We start from the raw sequence: 25,208 nt of genomic DNA, 5'->3' as shown, positions 1-25,208 counted from the left end.
TCTCTACTGTCAAATGCTTTGCAGCATTTTAAACACTCCTAATAAAATTAAGTTATTCTTAGACGATAAAAAAGCTCTTAATAAAATTATTATCATCATGATCAACATAGTTAATGAGCACGTCTTGAGAAAGGCACTTGGCCAGTTTCGTTGCAGGGGAAGTGCCCTTGTGTTCAGTGACCTTCAAATATGCAGTGGGACCTATGGCAACAAAGAGCTGAAGACTGTATTCTCCTTGAATCCCATAACACACCTTGGAGCAAGAACGTAAAATGTGGAGGAAGTATTATGCTTTCTTAGGAAAATAAAAATGTATTTCTCAAGCTCACAGGCATCATTTCATATAAATTCATCACTAAAATTTTATTAAAATTAAAGAAAGTAGATAATAAATGAAACATGCCATCAAACAATCAGGAGGAAAATAATCAAAATTGTTTCCATATTTTATGAGAGCACTTTCATTCAGAATACAACTAAGAGTTATTCATTACCAAATGGCATCCTTTCTTTGGAAACAGGGGCTTTGAGGAAAACTGCAAAAGGGATGATCAGAATACAAACAAAGCAAGCACAGGTGGGGTCTACCTGAGTTGAAGGAGGAGTCCGCTTTGCCTTTCATTACAGTGCTGATCATCTGCTGTGTTTCTGCTGGGACACCTTCTGGGGACTTGAACACCATTAAGCTAGAGTGAGGTCAGGTCCTCCTCTATGGCCAAAGCCTGTTACAAATGGCTCTGATACAACAAGCTGTCGTAATCCTCCTTTTCCATAAGGAGTGGCTGCTTTTCTTCAGGAAGCCGCTTTCTCTTTCGACGACAACATAACCGCCTTGTGATTCCTCCCAACACCGCAGTGAGGACAGACCCTACCACGGCTGCCCCAAGGAGCCATGGCCAGATCCTACTTGCTTGTTCTAAGTAGGGCTTAATGTAATCTTGAAAAAAGTCCGGTTCTGAAATAGAAAGACATTCCATCGTTTTTACCATCATCATCACCAGCAGCAGCAGCAGCAGCATCCTTGTCTAGTACTTTGGATTCAGATGCTTGGGTATGAATGCCAGCTCTGCCACTTACTAGCTATGAGAGTATGGGAAAGGTACACCTAATACTCCTAAGCTCCCGTTTCTTCATCAGGAAAATAGGAAAACAATACCACCTTGTTGGGATGTTTTCAAGTTTACAGTTAATATGTGATCTGTAAATTGTACAGTGCCTGCCCCCCAAGTCAGCTACTGTAATTCTTTGAGCTATTTATTCTGGTATTTGGCTCCATATTTCTAAATAATAGGCAAATAATACTATCTCTAAATTCATCAAATTTATCTCTGGAATTCCTCATATATAAGCAATGATTTTAGCCCTCTTATAACTTCCCTTTCAATTCCTCAATCTTTTTACTACAATAATAACATGACTTGGGGGCAAAGCCACATCTAGGATATTCATTATTTTTAGGATTTAAATATGATTCACAATTGAACCAAATATTATTCTATGATTACATTTCATTGTTTTCCTCTTGGAGTTAATAATTGATTACATCCATTTGCTTGATTTTAAAGTATTCATCACTATAAGATACTCTAAGACACTCTATATCCATTTTGCAATATAAAAAAAGAAGAGAGTGCATCTTTGGGCTTACCTTGCAGCAAATTATAGCTATGTGATTTCAGTCTTGGGCAAAAGTAATACATGCAGCTTTGGGGCCTTTTCTTAAAAAGAAAAGGTATGCCTTCTTTCCCCTTTTTCCTGCTTAGCTAGAATGTAGATAGTATGTTGGCGAGCCATCTTGGGTCATGCGATCAAGGGAAAACCTAGGTCTTGTAGAACTACAAGGAAGAAGCAGCTCTGGTCTCTGAAATTATGGAGCTTTGCATTTGACAACATACCAGGACTGCTATTCGAGCGATACATAAACTAACTTATTTAAGCCATGGATATTTGAGCCTGTGTCTGCTCCCCATTCACACCTACCCCATCCTTACCTTCCCACTCTTGCTGATGTGGGAACTCTAACATTTTTCATGACCATTTCCTTGGCTACAGTTGATTAGTTCACAGTGAACTGCTGGCTCAAGATGAGCCAATCAGAATCACTACTCAGAATTCACTGTGCTGGAATTGGGAATCAGGTACCTAGGAGCTGATGGCAGCCTTAGCGTAAAGAGAGGGAGGAAGAGAGGAACAGAGGAAGAGAGAGAGGGAGGGAAGGTAGGGGAGAGGGGAGCAGAGCATGAATCTTTAGGCCCATTAGTCCTGGTTCCTGCTGTTCCTCAGTCTCAGGTGCATTTCTCTTTCTCACATTTTGAATGTTAAATCCTTCCTTGGATTTTGTAAACCAAGGCATTTGGAAGTTCCCTGGCCAGGGATCGAATCCAAGCTGGAGCTGGGACCCGCACCACAGCTGCAGCAACTCAATAACTCAAAACGATTAAAGCAGGAGAGTTTGTTAAAAGTTTACTCTATATTAAGCCCAATATTGATTCAAAGAGATAAAAGTGGAGCTTCCCTGGCTTTAGTGGGGCTACAGGGCTAAAACCCTGTTCATTTCTCCTGTGTTTTTCTCCTTTTCTGTCCTTGGCACTGTCCTTTTGCCAGCTGTCACTAAGATACCTCTAAAATTCTTAGGATGCATTAAGCATAATGTGAACAATTTGGCAAATTAATGTTTCTTTTCATTAGGAAGGGACAATGAGCTGCAAAGAATGACATTACAATATAAATTATAAGAAAAAGATTTATAACACAGATTGACATTAATTTAAAATTAATAAATCCAAACAACAAAAGCTAACAAAGCTAAAATAAATTTTTAAATGTGAGTTATTTTCATCAAACATAAAAGTTACTGCTTTTAATACATTTTTAAATTATATTGAAAATGAGACTACAAATGCCTAGTTTACATTGCTATTTGTCACTTCAATATATAGTACATTTTAAATGTCTGACAAAACGCAGAGTACACAGAGGTTACATAATAAATAAGGCTTAATTGCTAAGGCTCAGACGAAGTGCTTTCACAGTTTCAAAATATTATTTCTATGTTTATCCTTCGTTCTCCAACTTCTCTTATTATTTCTTTACTTCAATTGATTTTAAGTGGTCTCAAATTTTACTGTCATGCATGGACTCTTTGAAATGTTCTGTATTTCTCAATGGCTTCAACAAAAAAATTAGATTTTCCTTTCTCAGTTATTTGCTTTTGAACCTCAATAGTGCACCTTTATATTCTTTCTTTCTTTTTTTTTTTGGACTGTGTCCACAGCATGCAGAAGTCCCCAGACCAGGGATCAAACCTGTGCCACAGCAGCGACAAAGCTGGATCCTTAACCCACTGAGCCACAAGAGAATTATTTCTTAATGTCAAAAGTTATCTATCCTCTCTATCTGTGACTCTGCTTCTGTTTTGTAGAGAGGGTCATTTGTGCCATATTTTAAATAGCACAGGGTACTATCTCCAGTCTCTTAGGATAGACCATGATGGAAGATAATACAAGAATAGGAATGCATATATATGTATGACTGGGTCAGTTTGCTGTACAGCAGAAATTGACACAACATTGTAAATCAACATTGTAAATCATTGTATCCTTTAATTTAAAAAAATGTAAAACACGGGAAGTTCCCATCGTGATGCAGTGGAAATGAATCTGACTAGTATCCATGAGGATACGGGTTCGATCCCTGGACTCGCTCAGTGGGTTAAGGATCTGGTACTGCCGTGAGCTGTGGTGTAGGTCACAGATGCGGCTCAGATTTGGCGTTGTTATGGCTATGGTGTAGGCCGGCAGCTATAGCTCTGTTTCGACCCTGGCCTGCGACCTTCCGTATGTCACAGATGTGGCCCTAAATAAATAAATAAATAAATAAATAAAAAGTAAAAAACAAACAATGCTGCAAACACGAAAAAAAAATGTTCCATTATTTTTACCTGCTTAAAATTCCATTTTTCTTGTTGCCCATTCTTTTCAGAATAATTACATAGTTATTTTTTGTGCTCTGTCATTTCCAAAGCTTATTCACATGCCCCCACAATAGACACATGAGGTAGTTAGGAATCACTATCCTAATTTAATGAATTAGCGATCTGTTAACCTAGAAAATTTGCCTGTAATATTTAAACTCTACAATGTACGTATAACCTTTGGTATGATGTGCTTCACATAAAAAGTAACTTATAGCTTTGAATGACTCTTCTTAGTCCACAGTAATTCCATCAATATTTCAAATGAACCAGCTTCCTATAAGAGTTTGTCTCTCTCAAAGCTGCTTTGATCATTGATTCATCTCAGCTTCCTTTACTGGATCCCAGACTCCTTCTTTGCTCCTCCGTGACCTTTGGCACGACGGTCTGTGTGTTGTAATTGCTTATCTGTTGCCTTACTTTTCAGGCTTGATCACAAACCCTTGAGAGTAAGTAGTGTGCCTTATGTATCTCTCATTCTTCTATTCATTCATTTAGTCAGTCAGCAATGTTTGCTGAGATACATTACATGCCAGGCAGCAGCTCAGGTACCACATGTGAAAGGAGGAGTGAGCAGAGCCCCTGGCCTGAGAGAAACAACAACTGGAAGAGGAGGCTGACAGATCAATGAATTATTGTTGCAGTGAAAGCATGTGGTAGAAGAAACAGTGGGATCATGGGGAAAAGATCTCTAGATCTGTCTAGGGAGTTGGGGAAGGCATCCTGGGAGATTATCCTACTGAGTAGAAGAGGGAGTTGGACCTTGAGTGTGGGATGCTGATGGCAACAGTACACACCCATGTATGCACGTAGGCAAGCACAACTGAACAAATCTGTGACTTATAGTCCTCATCGGATCCCATGTGCAGAATGAGACACTCCAGTTCCTGTGAACATGTCTCCTCCTCTTGTTTTTAAAATCAAAAGTCCAGGTCTTTTGAACTATATTGGAAGAAGGACACCCTTAAGAAAGTAGTACCATGTAGAAAGCAGGATTGTATGTACCATCAAAGATGCAACACTTCATGAACAAGGGCTTTTTGGTCTCACCTTTTAATCAGTTATGCAGGCATCAAAATCACCTCCCACTCAATTTTTAAAAGCATCACTAAATTCAATTATAAAAGAAAATGTTTGACTAAGGCAAGAAGAGACATCAGCTGCCCTTTAAAGAAAACACTAAGTAATTATAAACCCGACTACCTAAAGGATGAATAATTAACTGCCTGAACAAAATTACATCAGGAAATTAAAGAATTTTTTAGTAAGCTTAAAGTTTAGCAGTGAACACAGATAACCTGTAAATTCCTTGAGTGTACAACAGAACAAGCAATAATACATCACATAGAAAATAGGCATTGCTATTGCTTGTTTTAAAGTAAAACTTTAAAAGTAGTGGTGTCAATTCACAGCTGTATGAAAAGTACTCTAGAAAGAGAAACCATTGAAAGTAATTTAAAAACTCTGATTTTTTTTTTTGCCTTTTTTTTTTTTGTGCCTTTTGAGGGTCGCTCCCGCACCATATGGAGGTTCCCAGACTAGGGGGCTAATCAGAGCTGTAGCCATCGGCCTACACCAGAGCCACAGCAACACCAGATCCTTAACCCACTGAGCAAGGCCAGGGATCGAACCCGTAACCTCATGGTTCCTAGTCGGATTCGTTAACCACTGTGCCACGACGGCAACTCCTAAAAACTCTGATTTTAAAAAATTTAACTATAGACTTGTTGTCAAGGGGGAGGGGGGAAGAAGTAGGATGGATGGGGAGTTTGGGGTTGATATATGCAAACTCTTATATTTAGAATGGATAAGCAATGAGGTCCTGCTGTACAGGAGACTATATCCAGTCTCTTGGGATAGAACATGATGCAAGATAACATCAGAAAAAGAATCTATATAGATGTATGATTGGGTCACTATGCTGTACAGCAGAAACTGGCACAACACTGTAAATCAACTATACCCTATTAAAATGTTTAAAGGTTAAAAAACTTATCCATAAGGAATAAATACCTTCAAAGGCTAATGTGATTCTTTGAGCCTCCTTTCCCTTTTCTCCTCAGTAAAAAGGACCCATTTGGACATGAGGGAAGGAGCAGTGAGGTGGAACATACATGTACAAGATAGACAGCTATAAAGAGAATCCTCTCTTTTGTGGAGTATTGGAGAAAGAATTCATTTGGGCTTCAGTATTTGCCAGTTACGAGCTCTGTGACTAATTCTAGGTCACTTTATCTTCCTGTTCTCAATCTAATTACCTATAAAATAGAATAAAAGCACTACTATATAAGATCATAAAGATTGGCAAAGATGCTAATTTATATGCTGATGTCTCTCATGTTACTATCTGCACGGCAGAATCTCCTCTGAGATTCTGGCTACCAGCTGCCTCAGAGACTAGACACCCCGATGTCTCATATCACCCCATTCCACTGGGGAACAGATACCGTGGGTAACAGTATACTGGGGAACAGTAACCGTGAGATTCCTCCTTGCCTGGCCCTGCTCCTATTGTTACTATCTCAGTGAATCCCATCACCATTCATCATGTGCACAGTAGAGACAGGTGCATCTCTAAATAAATGTCATTGGGTTAATAGTGGCTTAAGGCCTTTCTCTTTCACTAGGATGCAAGCTCTGTGAAGACAGAGGCTGCATGTTTACCGCTGTATCCACAGTATCTAAGAGAGTGCTTTGTACAAGGTACTTAACATATGTCTATAGAAAGAGTAAATAAACCAGTAAAATCACTAGAAAATACCTAGTGTGATAGAAGACTTGAAATGCGTTAAAATATTTTTAAAATGCCCTGGGCATTAAGAGAAGTGACTTTTTTCTAACAAGCTTTCCTTCTATGTATTGGTAAAGAGACATGATCCTTCATGATGAATTTCACTTGTATACAAGTTAGTTCATTGATTTCACCCCATACCAGATACCCTTTGGTACTCAGACTGGAGTATGGTATCGATTCTGATTTTGCAAGGTATCAGTTCTGATTTTGTAGGGTTCACAGCTTAGGTAAAGAAGGGAGAGGTTCACAAGTAGAAAGATGACTATGTGACTCTAATAAAGAAGTGACTAAACATGACAATGTATATATGTAAAATAAGTTTGTATCTCAAAGTGTGACAGATGGACAGATAGGATCAGAAATTAGCCAGAAAAAATAGTATGATCAAAAGCATGAACCCATGAAAGAGTCTGTTATGTTCTGGAAGTAGAAATTATGAATCCGCAGTGGCGAACCTTTGAAAAACTGTTACCAATATTCTCTTTTCTTTATGTACTGTGGCTCTTTTGGAAGGAAGGGAAAACCTGTTACTTGAGTCTGCCCTTTTGTGGACACACAGGAAGCCCCCCTTGCCACACCCCCGCCCTCTGCAAAACCCTCTGTTCTCAGTGATCTCAGGATTCTCAAAGAACTGATCTCTTCTACCAGACATTTTAGTATTCCTTCCATTGGTTATGATCTTCAGATAAAGCCAAACAGGTCAATCAAACCTGTATCTGTCCAACTAACGATTCCCCAAAGGGCAGGAAAACGTTGATGAAATACAGATTCTCCCTTTGCCCTTAAACTGTGGTTCTGCTTTGCCTCATAGTAGCTGGGTGGCCTGGGACAACTACGTATATTCTTTAAGCCTCTGTTTTCTCATCAGTGATCAGGGAAAAAATAATAGCACCTACTTCATAGGGTCGTTATGAAGGTTAAAGGAAACAATGCATATAGCAAACCTAGAACTCCTGGCGCCTAAAAAGATTCACTATGTGGTAGCTATTATGAAATGACTCAATTTATCTCCTCAGTATACTTTTCCCATTGCTCTTAGTACTCAAACAGGAGATTTTAGCATTCTCCAAATACACAGCATATTTTACACCTCTATTTTTGGTTATTCTATTACTTTAGAATATTCCCTGCCCTTTTCTACCCGCTACCCTTCTGCTCATCCTTCAAAGCCTTGTCTTTCTAGGTTCAACTATTCCAAAATCATTGCTTTCTCCTCTGTGCTCCTGTAGGCTTCTGTTTATGACTCCTTTACTGCACTTAGCACAACCTGATGTCTCACACTTTCTTGCACAATTGTCTGACTTCCACACTGAATTTAGAGGTCCTCAAGGTCGGGAACTATGGTCAGTCAATTATGTGTCACTAAAGTCTAGCACAACAGTAGGAAGCTGGTAACTGACATTCATTAATTTATCTTATTTTACTAATGTGTTTATGTTTCCATGAATTATCAATGCATATAATGAAATGTCAACACTTGTCGAATCCCTCTTATCCACAAGCCACGTGTGGTTTTAACTGTTGTTTAATTGTTGACCATCTTGTGTTACAATGGAGAGGACCCTGTGGTGTTGAAATCTGGCTCTTCCACAATCTGGTGTTTGAGATTGGGAATGTCATTTAAAGTATTTTAGCATCAGCATCCTCACCTCACTCTAGGTATAATAATACATGCCTAACATCTGGTTGATTAATAGTGCATATATGGTACGTAGCAAATTCTCAGAGATGGGGACACATTACTCTCTGTTCCTCATTCATCAAGAAGAAACTGACATAGTTCTACTCAGGTAGATTATATAAAGCCCAGATTGAATTACAGTCCTAGGCTTTTATATTACTACCTTAATCATAGTCATAACAATTATTATTATTATAATAGCTGTTATCATTATTATTAATTGGGTTCAACATCACAATGTTCATGAGTTCTCTTGGTAACCCCAGCAGGAAGTTTCAAAGATGATTCCAAAACTGCTAGATGTTTATCTTGTGCTGACTGCACTAGACTCTTTAACATATCACATTCATTGAATTATTACAACATCTCCTGGGGGTATTCTGATCCTAATATTTTAGGTTAAGAAACTGAGAGTCAGGGAATGGAAGTCAAATTTCCAAAGGTCACACCAAAGTCAGTTTATAGTGTCAGATCTCACACCCGTTTTTTTTTCTGATTTTAATTTTAGTGCTCTTCCCATGGTTGCCATGCACAAAATGCCCTGTATTAAGCAGAATGGACAGGAATTTAAAGACGCTTGCAACCTGGTCCATGTAATAATATTTTTTTATTTTTTATTTTGTCTTTTTGCTATTTCTTTGGGCCACTCCTGTGGCCTATGGAGGTTCCCAGGCTAGGGGTCGAATCGGAGCTGTAGCCACTGGCCTACACCAGAGCCACAGCAACGCAGGATCCGAGCCGCGTCTGCAACCTACACCACAGCTCACGGCAACGCCGGATCGTTAACCCACTGAGCAAGGGCAGGGACCGAACCCGCAACCTCATGGTTCCTAGTCGGATTCGTTAACCACTGCGCCACGACGGGAACTCCTGGTCCATGTAATAATAAATCAGTGATGAGCTAATGGTTGCAATGCACTTCCCCAATTTAGGGAATTTGGGGATAACACTGTAAAAACCTAGGGTTTTGTGCTCTCTCAAAAGAATCTGGTCACATGAGACTCAGCAATTGTGATGAAAGAAACTGAACTTTACCTGAATCTTGTAGGTAGCTGTAGTCATAGCCTAGATCTCTGGATGAAATAAAGAAGTCACCATTTCTGTAGAGAGGTATAAATGGAACCATGTAAGATTCCCGGTTGTGTCCAATGGGTGCATTGGCTTCCGGATACACTTCAAGAAGAGGGTGGTGCTTTCGAAGCCACTGTTCAAAAATACTGCAGAGGAAAGGAATATTCAGAGTCAGAAACGTATTGTTTGTAAAGAAAAAATGTGGACCTCTCAACTTAAAATAACAAGGCATATCTTAATATCTCAAGCCATGTAAAGATGCCAAATATAGTTTTCATGCTTTGAAAATATTTCATAAAGTACCAGTTCATGCTGTCAGGCCCTGACAAAGCTCACTTACTTGAGATACATATTAGAGGATAACTCTGAAAAAAAGAATTTCTTAAAAGATAAATGAAACTTACATGACAAGTTTAGATGCTTCAGAATGCCACAGCACAAGTGTAATAATTATTGGTTGAGTGACAACTGAGACACAGCTGTAAATTAAATATGTTTCTCATCTCAAAGAAAGTTCACCCAAAGAAAGAACATGTAAAACTAAATTGGAATCAGTACTGGAATTTGGCCATTTGGGGGGTTGTGGTAGCTAGCACTCTTTCAATTATTTCAGCCTCCTTGTTATATTTGGTGAAATGTATGCTTAATGAATCTTGTTGGGATAAAGAATTCATCTTCTATGATAGAAGCTAAAAATATTTACACTTGTGGTTTCTCAACTTTCCTGGAAGCTATAGCATGACCACAGGATCAATACCAAGCCAGTCAGGCAAACCTATCTAAGGCTTGGAAACTGGAGAAGCTGACACAAAGGCAACAAAAACCGTTCTAAGAGTGGGCAATGGCAGTTGTGCCACCAACATCCTGTTTTTAAGGGCAGAGAACCAGAGGTATCAGTAAAGGTATTCACTGTCCAAGGGCACCCTGTGTTCGGCAGAGCAGTTTTAGCAAATGATCTGGTTGCTGCCCTCCTTCCTTGTTCCCACCTATTTCTCAACCTACTTCTCCATGATTTCCTGACCTAGCCAATATCATCTCAGCATATTTATTTCCTGTTTAAATCTGCTAGAGTTAGTTTCTGTTGCATGCAATTAAAAACTCTGACTGAACCAAAGCTAAAAAACTAAGGGATCAAAAAGGTCCCATAAGAATGGAAGTGAAACTAGGCTATGGAAGAATCGATAGTGGATAATTAAAAGTGTGACAAAGAGAATGACTTTGTATTATCAGACCTTGTAACAGAGGAAGGAACACTATGTCTGAAATCAGAGAAATCCCCTTGAGTCCTGGCTCTGTGATTTATGAGCTAGATGACTTTCAACAAATCACTGAACCTCTTGAAGGCTTCGCCTTTTCATCCTTAAAATGAAATTAATAATATCTGTCCTATCTGTTTCCAATGAGATAATCTTTATGCAACTGCTAAAAAGATAAGCTATTGTTACTTAGCTCTAGAATTTAAGCTCAGAGGTAAAAAATTAGTGAATGATGTGAGGGGTGGTGTCTAAAAAAGAAAGTGATAATGCTTCAAGCAAACAAAAAAAACCCTTGAAGCACAATAAAAAAGAGAACAAGGAGAGCTCCCTGGTGGCTCAGTGGGTTAAAGATCTAGCATTATCACTGCTGTCGCTGTGGTTACTGCTTAGGCACGGGCTCGATCCCTGACTTGGTAATTTCTGCATGCTATGGGTGTGACCAAAAAAAAAAAAAAGAGGGAGAGAGAGAACAAGGAAGACAGATGGTAGCACTGGTGCTCATTTTTTCCATGATGAAAAACAATTCTATTTGCTTAGAGAATCTGGACTTCAAATACTAGCTGTGGTCAAAGTTGTTTTTAATTGTGAATTAACTGAGGGACTAGCAGGCTGCTGTAGACACTGAAAATCTGGTCCATGAATGCCAAATGCTCCTTAAATAGCTCAAGTATTAAATAAGTTTACTGAGTACTTACATATGTTAAGTTTGGAAGAAACATGAACCTGTGTGAAAAGCTGAGTTCTGTGGGTTGTGACAAGGGTAATTATTAAAATGTATTAACCTGTTTAATATCTTTTATTCATCTGCAGAGTGGATGAATAAAAGATATTGTAAGGACTAATTAAGTAACCTAAATGTCCATCACCTGATGGACAGATAAAGAAGATGTCATATATGTTACTTAGTCATAAAAGAAAATGAAACAATGCCATTTGCAGCAATATGGAAGGACCTAGAGATTATCACGCTAAGTGAAGTAAATCATTCAAAGACAGATACCATATGCTATCACTTATATGTGGAATCTAAAAAATGGTACAAATAAATTTATTAACAGAACAGAAACAGACTCACAGACTTTGTAAACAAACTTATTGGTTACCAAAGGGGAAGAGAGGGGAGGGATAAAATAGGAATTTGGGATTAACAAATACTATATATAAAATATATATTAACAGATACTATATATAAGATAAACAACAAGGACATACTGTATAGCACAGAGAACTGTGTTAAATATCTTGTAATAACCAATAATGGAAAAGAAAGTGAAAAAGAATACAGATAGCCAGCTAACTAGCTAGTCAGCTAGATAGTTAATGTATAAATGAATCACTCTGCTATACACCTGAAATATTGTAAGTTGACTGCACTTCAATTAAAAATTAATTAGGAATTCCCATTGTGGCTCAGCGGGAACAAAGCCGACTAGTACCCATGAGGATGCAGTTTCAATCCCTGACCTCACTCAGTGGGTCAAGGGTCAGGTGTTGTTGCCAGCTCTGGCGTAGATTGCAGACATCCTGCATTGCTGTGTCTGTGGTGTGGGCCAGCAGCGGTAGCTCCGATTCTACACCTAGTCTGGGAACTTCTATATGCTGTACCTGCTGCTCTAAAAAGATAATAATAATAATAAAAACATTTTTAAAAGGATTGATTAAAATAAGTAAGATATATGTCCAAGTGTTGGACAAATGGTAAGCAGAAGTCACCATTATTCCCATAGCACGTCTTTCTTTTTTCTTCTCCTCTTGATTCATGTTCTACTGGAAGAACTTTATAACTGGTGAGAGACATGAGACATGCTGTAATAGAAATGCTGAAGCCATGTGCATTCGAGCTGGGTCTTTAAAAAACGGTATTATTCTTTAAGCAGAAATGTGAAAACTGAGGCTTCAAGAAGCTTGGTTTTTCTATGTGTACCTCTATTTCCTCAACTGAAGAAATTAGGGACTGGCTTACCAAATAAATCCCAAATTCTATTCAAGTCTTGTAATTTTATGATTTAGTCTTTTTATTTTAACGTTTACAGTTTTCTTCTTTTCATGAAAGCATTGCTTGTTTAGGATATACAATTCAGAAAATGTAAATAAGAAAAAGAAGAAAAGAAAAAATTCACACTTAACTGCTCCCTATTTTTGTTAGTTTTTAAAATATGCAAATATAATAATACATGCTATTTTATAAGACATTATATTTGTATTAAATACTTATATGATATTAAATATGTTTAAACAATGTTAATCAGTTTTAAAGTGGTAAGTCTATTTTTTAAGGAGAAGGAGTTCCTATAATAATTGCTCTCCCCCCATTCCTATTAAACTTTGGCTGATTTAGAAACAGCCCAGTAAACAATATGCTACTAGATAAGAGCTTGAGGCAAAACTTGTGCCTTTTATCAACTGAGAAAAATTACTCCGATCGTGCAATTTATAAATAATCTTGTTTCTGCCAAGAAATGAAAAGTCTTTACCTAGGTAGGACAAGGACATCGATACTTAGCACCAAAAGATATAATGGATGAAACTATCCATGTGCTCGCCCACCTTACCAACCTTTTAAAATGAAGGTATTAATCTTGTTTAAATACTTCTTCAGTGGTTCTCATTTTCAGTTAATTTCATCAAACTATGTCTAGAATGGCTCACCTCGGGATACTAAGGTTTAACTTGGATAATCATACTGACATTTGGGGAAGAAAATTATCTTCTCACCAAAGGTTCATTTAAACTGTATCTAGATGGTTTTCTGGAAGTCTAAGCAACAATTAAATGCACACTAGAGCGTTTAGGGAAAGGTTAAGATGATCACAGATGGAAACAAGGAGCGATGTGTTTTATGCATAAAAGTAAACTGGATGTCGGTCAGTCCCATCCTTACAACAAAACAAAGGCAGATAAGTGGAAAGTCAACAACTTTTCTTGGACTCATAAGATAACTGAGGTCACAGGACAAACCCTTCCCCCAAACTGCAGAGGTAATGCATCCAGAGGAATTCTACTTGCTTTGCTATCAGGAGGAGAAGCAGCTGAATCCATAAACTTAAACACTTTGATGAATGGCTGGAGGTGTGTATGGACAATCCTGATGGTAAGTCTTGGGAGCCATCGTCTTGGAGGATTCCCTCACATGTGGGGGTTTTACCTCTAGGAACTCTGCCAGATTTTTCACAATGAAGATCTGAGAAATACCCTTCCTGGCTCTGTTGGGGGAGGGAGAGCATGACCACTGCGAAATACTTCCAGAGTCTTCTCTGTAACAAAGCCTTTAATCCAGGGGAAGTAACTGCTAGAGCCTCATCCCAGTTGGAGGAAGGAATTTCTCTGAGTCCAGCCTCCGTCAGCCTTCCTGTCTCACCTAAGGGAATTAAAGCATAGGCTACATGGGTCAGAGCCCCAAGGAAATACATAGGGAACTGCAACTAAAAAAAGAGTAGAAGACAAAGGGGGAAAGAAACCAAGATCTATCCCATTGGGGGAATGCTCACGAAGGTCACAGCCCCCAAACACTGGCCAACTAAGAGACAAATGTAACCAGAATATTGTGGAACACGTTCCCTCCCCTATACTTTACCATAATACCAACAGAGTCTGGTATAAAAACAGTGGCTTAGAGCTAAATGATCTGAAAGGCACATAGTCTCTGAGAATAGTTTCAACTTGGGTCACAGAATAAATATTGATTATAACCAAAATTATAAAATTAGTATAGGTGAGCCCATACTGATATATTATACATACATAATACATACATACATACATTCAGATATACATGCATACATCTACCATGTGGAAGAATTCAAAATAAGTATGTAGGCATTTTGAGTACGTAAAGCAGCAATATTCAACTCTTTACTCCTTACGTGTGGGCCGTGCACAGAAACTTTCTTCCATGGAGTATAGGATGGAGGGAGGATATAGTCATTTAGGAGTTTGAGAAACCTGACAAATATGACATCTGTCAGGTGGTCAAGGTTAACATCAACCCTGGTAAGTGATGTTGAGAGCATGTACCCTTGATATGACATGAAGAGAATGGTGCTTTGCCTCTGTTGTTTTCCTCCCCCAAACATGCAGCTCCAGTCTACATGAGGAAAACATCAGATAAATTCCAATAGAGGGGCATTCTATAAAATATCTCAGCAGTATTCCTCAAAACTGTCAAGGTTTCCTTTCAAGGAAAGTTTGAAAAACTGTCATGAGGAGCAATTTTTTGAAATTGAAATATAGCCAAGAGGATATATTTCAATATTTTGAAATATTGAAAAACAGGCAAGAGGCGGCTCAGGAGACATGATCACTTAATGTAATACAACATCCTAGATGGAATCTCGAAAAACAAAAAAGACATTAGATCACAACTAAGAAATCTTAATAAAGTATAAATTTTGCTTAATAAAAATATATCCATATTGTTTCATTAATTGTGACAAAACTTCTATACTGATGTAGGTTGCTAAGAACAGGGGAAACTGGATGTGGGGGTATATGTGAACTCTGCAACGTTTGTGTAAACAGAAAATTATTCTTAAAATTTATTTGGAGGAGTTCCCATCATGATGCAGTGGAAACAAATCTGACCAGGAACCATGAGGTTGTGGGTTCGATCCCTGGCCTCACTCTGTGGGTTAAGGATCTGGTGTTGCCGTGAGCTGTGGTGTAATCAAGTAGGTAGGCCTTAATGTAGTCAGATATTAGGGAACTGATTTGCTTTAGTACATCACTGCTACAATTTAGAATGCATAAATATAACAGAATTCGTTTTCATTCATTTATTTAGCCATTTCATAAACAGTTGAACATATATTCAACTAGATAGTATAGATAGATAGATAGATACATAGATAGATACATAGATACATAGATACATAGATAGAGATATATATTATGAGCACCTATAATAAACTGATTCTGTGCCAGATATTGAAGTCCTCTGTCCTCGTCCTCCTTGGAGCTAATGGTGGAAATAAACACCGATAATTTCAGAAATGAATCTATAATTACAGATTAGCAAATACTATAGAAGAAAGCAACATGGCAATACAATTTAATGGGGAGTCCCATTGATTCCACAGGCTTTAGGAAAGTCTGATGATGTTGAAGACTGACTATAAGTATACCGAGTATAAGAGTATGGAAGTGTATAAGAATGTTTCTACAAAGGAGAACAGAATTTGCAAGGGCCTTAAATGAGAGGCCCATAGCAAGTTCAAGGACCTAACAAATGACTGATGAATCTATGGAAAGCACAGTTTAAGGTAAGACTAGAGAAGAATGGGGGCCAAATCCTGAAGGGCAGTTGAGGACATGTGAGAAATATTTGTAATTTTTCCTAAAAGCAATAGGAAGTCACTGTTTCTATCTGTGAAGGTGGAGGTAACAGGATCAGATGACTCTTTAATAAAGAGTGCACAGGTTGCATGCAGGGAAGGGACTGAAGGATAGTCAGAGTTGAGGTGCTAGGAACAAGGGATGAAGAAATCAGTAAAAAATTATACCCAGGTAAAAAAGATGATGTGTATCTAAACAAGAAGTACAACTCAGGGGTGAGGCAGCATAGAAGACTCCACATTTTTCTGGCTGGATAGATATTTTATTCCCAAAGACACAGATGCGTGGAAAAGCATAGCATAAGGAAGGGATGTCGATATCATGATTTTTGAAGATGCTATGTGCTGATCTCGAAGAGGCTTTTGGGACATTCCGATGGGGATGCCAGTTGGGCAGCTGGATATTTGGACCTAGGAGGTCTCAGCAGAGCAAGATTTGCTCTGTAAATATAAATTGAGAACCTCTCAGCCTGTAGATGATAAGAGAAGCTATGGGAGCAGTGAGACAGATAAGAGAATCTGGGATCATTTTTCTCAGATGTCATCTTGCCTGAAGGCCAGAAGAGATAATCACATTGTCTTTGAGAACCATTGTTTGAGATGCCTCTAGCCAACCAGTCAAAAGTCTAGTCAGTCAAAACGCACTGAAGTGCAGCTATGTAACGTCAAGACCAGTGGTTTTCTATCTTTTCACCCTTTTGGATTTTTTTGTTTCCCAGTTTTGAAATAGTTATCAATTGGAAAAAAACCTCATTATTAAATGATAATAAATGTCTTTGTTTAAACATAATTGTGGGGCTTCAAGGCCTCTCCAAGAAGATAAAATTCAAAAAGCTCTGGCCCACCTCAAACAAGAAAAAGCTCAAATAAACAAGCTAACTTTACATCTAAAGCAGCTAGAGAGAGAAGAACAGACAAGACCTAAAGTTGTAGAAGGAAAGAAATCATAAAGATCAGAGCAGAAATCAATGAAATGGAAATGAAGAAAACCATAGAAAAGATCAATGAAAGGAAAAGCCGGTTCTTTGAAAAGATCGACAAAATTGATAAACCCTTAGCTAGACTTATCAAGAAAAAAAGAGAGAAGACTCAATAAAATTAGAAATGAAAAAGGAGACGTAACAACGGACATCACAGAAATACAAAGGATCATAAGAGACTACTATATGCAACTATATGCCAATAAAACAGAAAACCTAGAAGAAATGGACAAATTCTTAGAAAGGTACAATCTTCTAAGACTAAACCAAGATGAAATAGAAAAGATGAATGGACCAATCACAAGACCTGAAATTGAAACTGTGATTAAAAAACTTCCAACAAACAAAACTCCAGGACCAGATGGCTTCACAGGCGAATTCTATCAAACATTTCGAGAAGAGCTAACACCTCTCCTTCTGAAACTATTTCAAAAAATTGCAGAGGAAGGGATGCTCCCAAACTCATTCTGTGAGGCCACCATCGCCCTGATACCAAAACCAGACAAAGATACCACAAAAAAAGAAAACTATAGGCCAATTTCACTGATGAACATTGATGCAACATCCTTAACAAAATACTAGCAAACCGCATCCAATAATACATTAAAAGGATTGTACATCATGATCAAGTAGGATTTATCCCAGGGATGCAAGGGTTCTTCAAAATCTGCAAATCAATTAGTGTGATACACCACATGAACAAACTGAAGAATAAAAACCATATGATCCTCTCAATAGATGCGGAAAAAGCCTTTGACAAAATCCAACACCATTTCTGATAAAAACCCTTCAGAAAGTGGGCATAACGGGAACCTACCTCAACACGATAAAGGCCATATATGACAAACCCACAGCAAACATCCTTCTCAATGGTGAAAGGCTGAAAGAATTCCCGCTGAGATCAGGAACAAGACAAGGATGTCCACTCTCGCCACTACTCTTCAACATAGTTTTGGAAGTCCTAGCCACAGCAATCAGAAAAGTAAAAGAGATAAAAGGAATCCAAATTGGAAAGGAAGAAGTAAAACTATCACTCTTTGAGATGACATGATACTATACCTAGAGAATCCTAAAGACTCTATCAGAAAACTGTTAGAGCTTAATCACAAATTTGGCAAAGTCACAGGATACAAAATTAATACACAGAAATCAATGACATTGCTATACACCAACAATGAAAGATCAGAAAGAGAAATTAGGGAAGCAATCCTGTTTACCATCACATCCAAAGAATAAAATACCTGGGAGTAAACCTACCTAAAGAGACAAAAGACCTCTACTCTGAAAACTATAAGCCATGATGAAAGAAATCAAAGATGACACAAATAGATGGAAAGACATACCATGCTCTTGGATTGGAAGAGTCAATATTATCAAAATGACTATACTACCCAAGGCAATCTACAGATTCAATGCAATCCCTATCAAATTACAAAGGACATTCTTCACACAACTCGAACAAAATATTTTAAAGTTTGTTTGGAAGCACAAAAGACTCAGAATAACCAAAGACATCCTGAAAAAAGAAAAATGGAGCTGGAGGAATCAGGATCCCAGACTTCAGACTATACTACAAAGCAACAGTCATCAAAACCATATGGTACTGGCACAAAGACAGACAGACATAGAGATCAGTGGAACAGGATAGAAAGCCCAGAATTAATCCCACACACCTACAGCCAACTCACCTGTGACAAAGGAGGCAAGAATATACAATGGAGAAAAGACAGCCTGTTCAATAAGTGGTGCTGGGAAAACTGGACAGCCACATAGAAAAGAATGAAATGAGAACACTCCCTAACACCATACACAAAAAATAAACTTAAAATGGATTAAAGACCTAGATATAAGCCCAGACACTATAAAACTCTTAGAGGCCATACACTCTCTGACACAAACAACAGCAACATCTTCTCAGATCCACCTCTAGAGTAATGACAGTAAAAACAAAAATAAACAAATGGGACCTAATTAAACTTAAAAGTTTCTGCACAGCAAAGGGAAGCCTAAACAAAATGAAAAGACAACCCACAGAATGGGAGAAAATCTTTGCAAATGAATCGACTGACAAGGGATTAATCTCCAAAATTTATAAACACCTTCTGTGCTCCATACCAAAAAACCAAACAACCCCATCAAAAAATGGGCAGAAGATCTAAACAGACAGTTCTCCAAAGAAGACATACAGATGGCCAAAAAACACATGGAAAGATGTTCAATATCACTCATGATTAGAGAAATGCAAATCAAAACCACTCTGAGGTACCACCTTTCACCAGCCAGAATGGCCATCATCAAAAAGTCTACAAAAAATAAGTGCTGGAGAGGGTGTGGAGAAAAAGGAACCCTAGTACACTGTTGGTTGGATTGTAAATTGGTGCAACCACTGTGAAAAACAGTATGGAGGTTCCTCAGAAAACTAACATAGAACTACCATTTGATCCAGCAATCCCACTTCTGGGGATCTATCCACAGAAAACCATGACTCAAAAGACACAGGTACTCCAATGCCCATTGCAGCACTATTTGCAATAGCCGAGACATGGAAACAACCTAAAAGTCCATTGACAGAGGAGTGGCTCAAGAAGATGTGGTACATACACACAATGGAATATTACTTAGCCATTAAAAGGAACAAAATACCGGCATTTTTAGCAACATGGATGGACCTAGAAATTATCATGCTAAGGGAAGTCAGTCAGACAATGAAACATCAACCTCAAATGCTATCACTGACATGTGGAATCTGAAAGAAGACAAAATGAACTTCTTTGCAGAACAGATACTTACTGACTCACAAACATTGAAAAACTTACGGTTTCCAAAGGAGACAGTTCGGGGGGTGGGATGTGCTTGGGTTGTGGGATGGAAATCCTATAAAATTGGATTGTGATGATCATTGTACAACTATAAATGTAGTAAATTCTTTGAGTAATTAAAAAAAAAAAAAGCCTCTGGCCAAGCGAAGAGCTACCAGACTCTTATCATTCCACTGCCTCGTTGTAATTGTTACAGACTTCCTGAGCCCCCCCGCCCCCAACCCCTAGAACCTGGCCTACTCCTTCCTGCTTCCTACTAGGAAAAATATGTGCCCCACTCCTCACCCTGCCCCTGGGGGCATTCTACTTCCCCAAGAAACCCACAAGTATGTCATAAGACCCCTCTTCCCCCAACCAATTATGAGGTCAGGTCAGTCAGTCTCTCTCCCCTTTGTCTCTGGGCTACAAAAGCAGACATGATCATGAGCTGGAGTTGGGTCTCCCTGATCATCAGGAAGCCATCCTGCTGCCCTAGCAGTCACTCATCTCAATAAAATTATTTTTCTTTTCACCCCACTATGAGTCTGGAAATTCCTTATTCAACCATCACCTACAGACGACACCAATAATTAGAGAAATCCCTCTAAGCTTCAGTATACTCATGTGTAGAATTGATATGTACTGTGGTACTATCTACTTTGTTGTTATGAGGACAAAAGTGAAATAAGGAGTAAAAAGCTGAATAACATAAAGGGTAAAATGAGACAATATTCATAAAGCACGTGGCCTAGTTCCTGAAAGCAGTATTAGTTCATGTTTTCTTTCCTTCCAAACCCTTTATTTTACAGAGGAAAACACAAATCTAAATGTCACAGCTATTTAATGGCACACTCAAGACTATAATGGAGTGGTCTTGACTGCACTTTGTTACTAATTACAGTAAATGCCCTTACCCTCTGTGGGTGATAGCAGTGCTTCTGCAGTTGTAGAGTCTCTTTAGGTACCTCCTTAGGTACTTTCCTTAGGTACCTCCCTAAGGAAGGGGGTCTTCTTGACCTTCCTCTTGAAATGTAAGCTGTCTATTCAGTAGACACCTGCATTAATTGCACCATAATTACCCTAAGTGTTCCTTTGTTTTCAGGATTCATACAGTTTATACTCAAGGAACAGAAACAAGTACAATACAAAAAGATCAGGAGAGGCTGTAGATTAGCATAGCAAATACAACAAAAGAGATAAAGTGGAATCGTAATCAAGAAGAGAGCAGAAAAAAAAAAAAAGGAAATAGCAAACAAAGTTGGTAAGGCGCTTGGGGTAGGTGTGAACCCAGGTCTTCTGGCTGATATACCTGGGCTTCTTCCTCTGACGCTCCACTCATCCCTGCCTGGAATTCTGTTTTCTCCTTCCTTTTTCTCCCTGAGTAAGTCTGAATTACTTCTGTTACTGTCTGAGGCCTTGCATCTGAGGTCAGGGTTTGTCAACAGGGCTAGAAAGGTACAGAAAAACAGATGCTAGAATATCAGTTAAACACTACACCTACTTCAAAGATTGACATCACCCTGTTTTCTTTCACTGTGGGAGGGACAAATCCAAACTGAGACAGAGACATTGTTTTCAGAGCAGGCACGAGTACATAGGAGAATATCAGTGCTACCTGCTAGCACAGGAACCACATCTTTTTAATCTTCCTTTACTCTGTGCCTAAAACATAGTAGGTGTTCAATATTTACATGAAAATTGGTGCTGATTATGGGACCTCAAGGCCTCTCCAATGAGATAAACTCAAAGAACTTGAGATAAAAAGTACCAGACCCTTATTGCCCTTCTGTCCCACTGCAATTGTTACAAAGTTCTTGAGCTCCTCCTTAGTAACCTGGTCTACTCCTTTCTGCCCCCTTCTAAGAAAGGTATTTGGCCCATTCCTCACCCCTACAGGGGACTTATATAGCCCCAACAAACCAGCAAGTTTATCCAAGACCTCTCCTCTCTCCTTTGTCCTTGGGCTATAAAACAGACAGGACTACAGGCTCAGAGTCTGCTCTCCCTGATTATCAGGAAGTCTCCCAGCTGTGCCAGCAAGCATTTCTTATCTCAATAAACTTATCTTTCTTTTTACCCTGCTCTGTGTCTGGAAATTCTTTTTCCAACCCATGCACGGCCACAACACTGCTCTCTTGAGTTTTAATCTAACCCAGGAGAATGAGTTCATAGTGAAGCAATTTCTGTAACATAACTTCTTGATATAGCTTGCTTATTTATTTAAGACTCAGCCTATCAAGGAGTAACTATTTTACTGATCCCACTTTATAGAAGAGAACATTGAGTCAGAGTTGAAGGTCTGCCAATGCTCACTCAACTAGAATGCAGTAAAAAATCTGGTGTTTCATATCAGATTTATGAGAGCTTTACAATTATAACCAGAGCTAGGGCCAGAGCCCAGGTGTTCCATTCCATTAACAAGCAAAAAACTAGTAATAGGTAATTAAAGCAGAAAGATGCACAAAGCTTTAATGCTTTGTTCCAAGCATTTTAGAGCAATACACTAAAGTGGGACCTAGACAGCCTTTGTCATTTTACTTTAGCTGAGAAATGAACATTTGATTACAAAGCCTCTCAGGAGTGCAGAGATAAATGCACGGTTGTTAAATATTAACATTAACATCTAAAGACTTGTGTTTTTTTTTTCTTTGTGGAACTAAAGCCCTTTTTACTTCCCTCCACAGGCCATGAGCACCAATAGACCAGCACTGGCTTAGTAAGTAACAAAGTGGCAACAGAGAAGGGAGCCAAAGAGAATGGCCTTGACATGAGATAATGGACCTAGGCCTTGACCTATCCATGAGGACTAGCTTAGAATACCTCCTGAGGGAGGCCAGTGAGCACCTTTGAAGTGACTCTGAAAGTGCCGAGTCTTAACTAGACAGCTGACATTCACAGCAAGGAGAGAGAGGCGCTGAGGGAAGAGGTACAGGACATGCTGTGGACACAGGAGAGCCCTGTAGAGTGGGTGAACAGACAAAAGGGCAAACCCCAACTTCATTCTGTTATAAGCAAAATTTATACAAGGAGTCCTAATTTTGATCCTGGTGAGGCAGAATAATAATTCAGGGAGTTAGTGTAGGAACATGGGCTTTGATATATTCTTTAATATGGTCATTAATTAATGTCTGTAACTTAAGGGTTCCATGGAATAACATCCCCACTGGTCTTGTTTACTACAGGGAGTATATCTGTTTTACATCCAGATGAACATTAATCTCTAACCCACCCCTCAACTGATAGAAAAGGAATGAGAGGAATGGTGACTCCCAGCGACTCCCAGTCTAGAGAAAAGAAGAACAAAGAAACCCTAAAGCTTAGGGGGCATGTGCACCTCTAAGACCCCTATTGGTGACAAGGACTGATATAGGTAAGGCCAATGGGAAAAAGAACTGATAGCAGGACCCCATGTTGGAACTCCTGTCTTTAAGAGATTAAAAACCTCCAAAGAATAGAAAGTGGGACTCTTCTTCCCCCTCCCAGTGTCTGTACTGGAAGCTATTTGCTTTCCTGTAATAAAGACTTTTGCTTGCTTGCTACCTGTGTGTTCTCAAAGTTCATTCTTCGGCTTCTGGTAACATCTTTCTAGTAACACTGGGATTTGGGGGTACAAAAAGAAGGCATAAACATAAAATTTCTTCTTGAGAAATCTTGATTCAAATTTCCAGTATTGGTTTTGTGAGAGGATAGGATAATCTCTATAAGCCTCAATTTACTCATCTGTATAATATGGATGATAACAAACTTCAAAGTCCTGTGAGAGAAAACTGCGATGAGGTTTGCAGCACACCTAGAACTGTGCCAACATGCAGTAAGCATCCAACAGTGGTTAACTGCTGCTCTTCTTACACACAGTGGAAAACATCATTTCTGCAATTTAATATGAGGAGCCAATTTTGATTACCTTAGAGGGTTTCAATTTCTGCTCCTTGGGAATTTTGGAGTACGACAAGCAGGGTTGAGTTGTCTTAACAAATAAATATGTCAGTGAATTTTATTTGTCATTTTAAAAAGAAATTATATGAACAGAGTGAATACATGTTAGAGGTTAGCTTCATAGACTCTGAAGCTAGATTGCTTGCATTCACATTGGGGTTGTGACCCTCAATATCTGGGAAAGCTACCTAACTTCTTGTGCGTCAGTCTCCTCCTCAGTATAATGATGACTATGGTATGCTATGGGTTGAATTGTATGCCCCCCTCCTGCTCCAATTCATATGTTGAAGTTCTCAGAAAGTGGTTGTATTTGGAGATAGGGTCTTTAAAGAGTTAAGTTAAAATGAGATCCTTAGAGTGGGTTCTAATCCACTATGACCATGTCCTTATAAAAAGAAGAAATTTGGACACAGGTACAGAGGAAAGACCATGTGAAGACACAGGGAAAAGAGAGTCGTGACGAAACCATGAAGAGAGGGCTCAGAAGAAACCAACTCTGCGAACACCTTGATCTTGAATTTCTATCCTCTGGGATTGCAAGAAAGTAAATTTCTGTTGTTTACGCCATGTAGTCTGTGGTACTATGTTATTGTAGCCCCAACAGACTAATACATAATAGTACTTATCTGAAGAGATTCTTGTAAGTGTTAGTGAATTAAGATATGTAAAATCATTTAGAATAATGTGTAGAATACAGTAAGAATTACTGTTATTAATATTGAGATTAAAATTATAATTACTGCATTTTTGAGTTTTTCTTCCTTAGAATTTCCCTAAACTTTTATTTTCTATTACCTCTTTTGCTTCTTTAAAGCTTAGGTCAAATGCTACCTTCATGAAAACATCAATGAGACTTACTGTCTCCCTCCTTTGATTGTTACATTTGTCCTGCTGTATTGTAATAATGTGATTATGTGTCCAACAGTGTATGGAGAACCCACTAGAGCAATGAAGTTGTCTTATTGATCACTGCACACCCAGTGTCCGTCCATCACAGTGTTTACTCGCTAATGAGAGGGCAGGATATGTACAGTTCAAAATATGTAAAATTTATGAGGACTGTGTAGTCTTCTTGGGAGAGAGGCCAAATTTTTATCCAATTCTCAAACCAAATGTGAATTAAATATTAAAGAACCATTTACTTAGTGGTTAGCTATTAGAACTGAAAGAAGGAAGAATCCAAGAGATGCTATGGTTTCAAGTGGGTGTTAATCTCTGTAGATGGTGTTATTCTCTGATCCACATCAGTTAGCACTGTATCTGCCATGTAATAAGCATTGTTACAGGTGCTGGAAATACAAAGTCAAATGAGGACTTGTCCCTATCTTCAAGAGAGTTGGGGTCTGGTCAGTCACACAGCACAGTATAGAATGAATGACATGGGAGGAG

General features: G+C 38.6%; 1 protein-coding gene and 1 long non-coding RNA gene across 2 annotated transcripts in view; one reads left to right on the top strand and one right to left on the bottom strand.

Annotated features, from left to right (window-relative positions):
• The window catches only part of TYR (tyrosinase), an 87,244-nt gene continuing 62,461 nt past the window's right edge, over nucleotides 426-25,208 (bottom strand). Inside the window, exons 4-5 of the mRNA NM_001025212.1 lie at nucleotides 9,484-9,665; nucleotides 426-955 (exon numbers count right to left, since the gene is read on the bottom strand). Coding sequence (NP_001020383.1) covers nucleotides 726-955; nucleotides 9,484-9,665 — 412 coding nt within the window. The 3' untranslated portion in view covers nucleotides 426-725. The remainder of the gene's footprint in view (nucleotides 956-9,483; nucleotides 9,666-25,208) is intronic.
• Nucleotides 19,981-23,420, top strand: LOC110255412. The gene is made up of 2 exons (XR_002335570.1): nucleotides 19,981-22,599; nucleotides 23,066-23,420. It is a non-coding gene; the product is annotated as an uncharacterized LOC110255412 (long non-coding RNA).

This window comes from Sus scrofa, chromosome 9 (assembly GCF_000003025.6).
Source record: "Sus scrofa isolate TJ Tabasco breed Duroc chromosome 9, Sscrofa11.1, whole genome shotgun sequence".
In the NCBI taxonomy this organism is placed as follows: domain Eukaryota; kingdom Metazoa; phylum Chordata; class Mammalia; order Artiodactyla; family Suidae; genus Sus; species Sus scrofa.
Note: the sequence above shows the minus strand (reverse complement) of the source record. Positions and strands in the feature narration are given on the sequence as shown.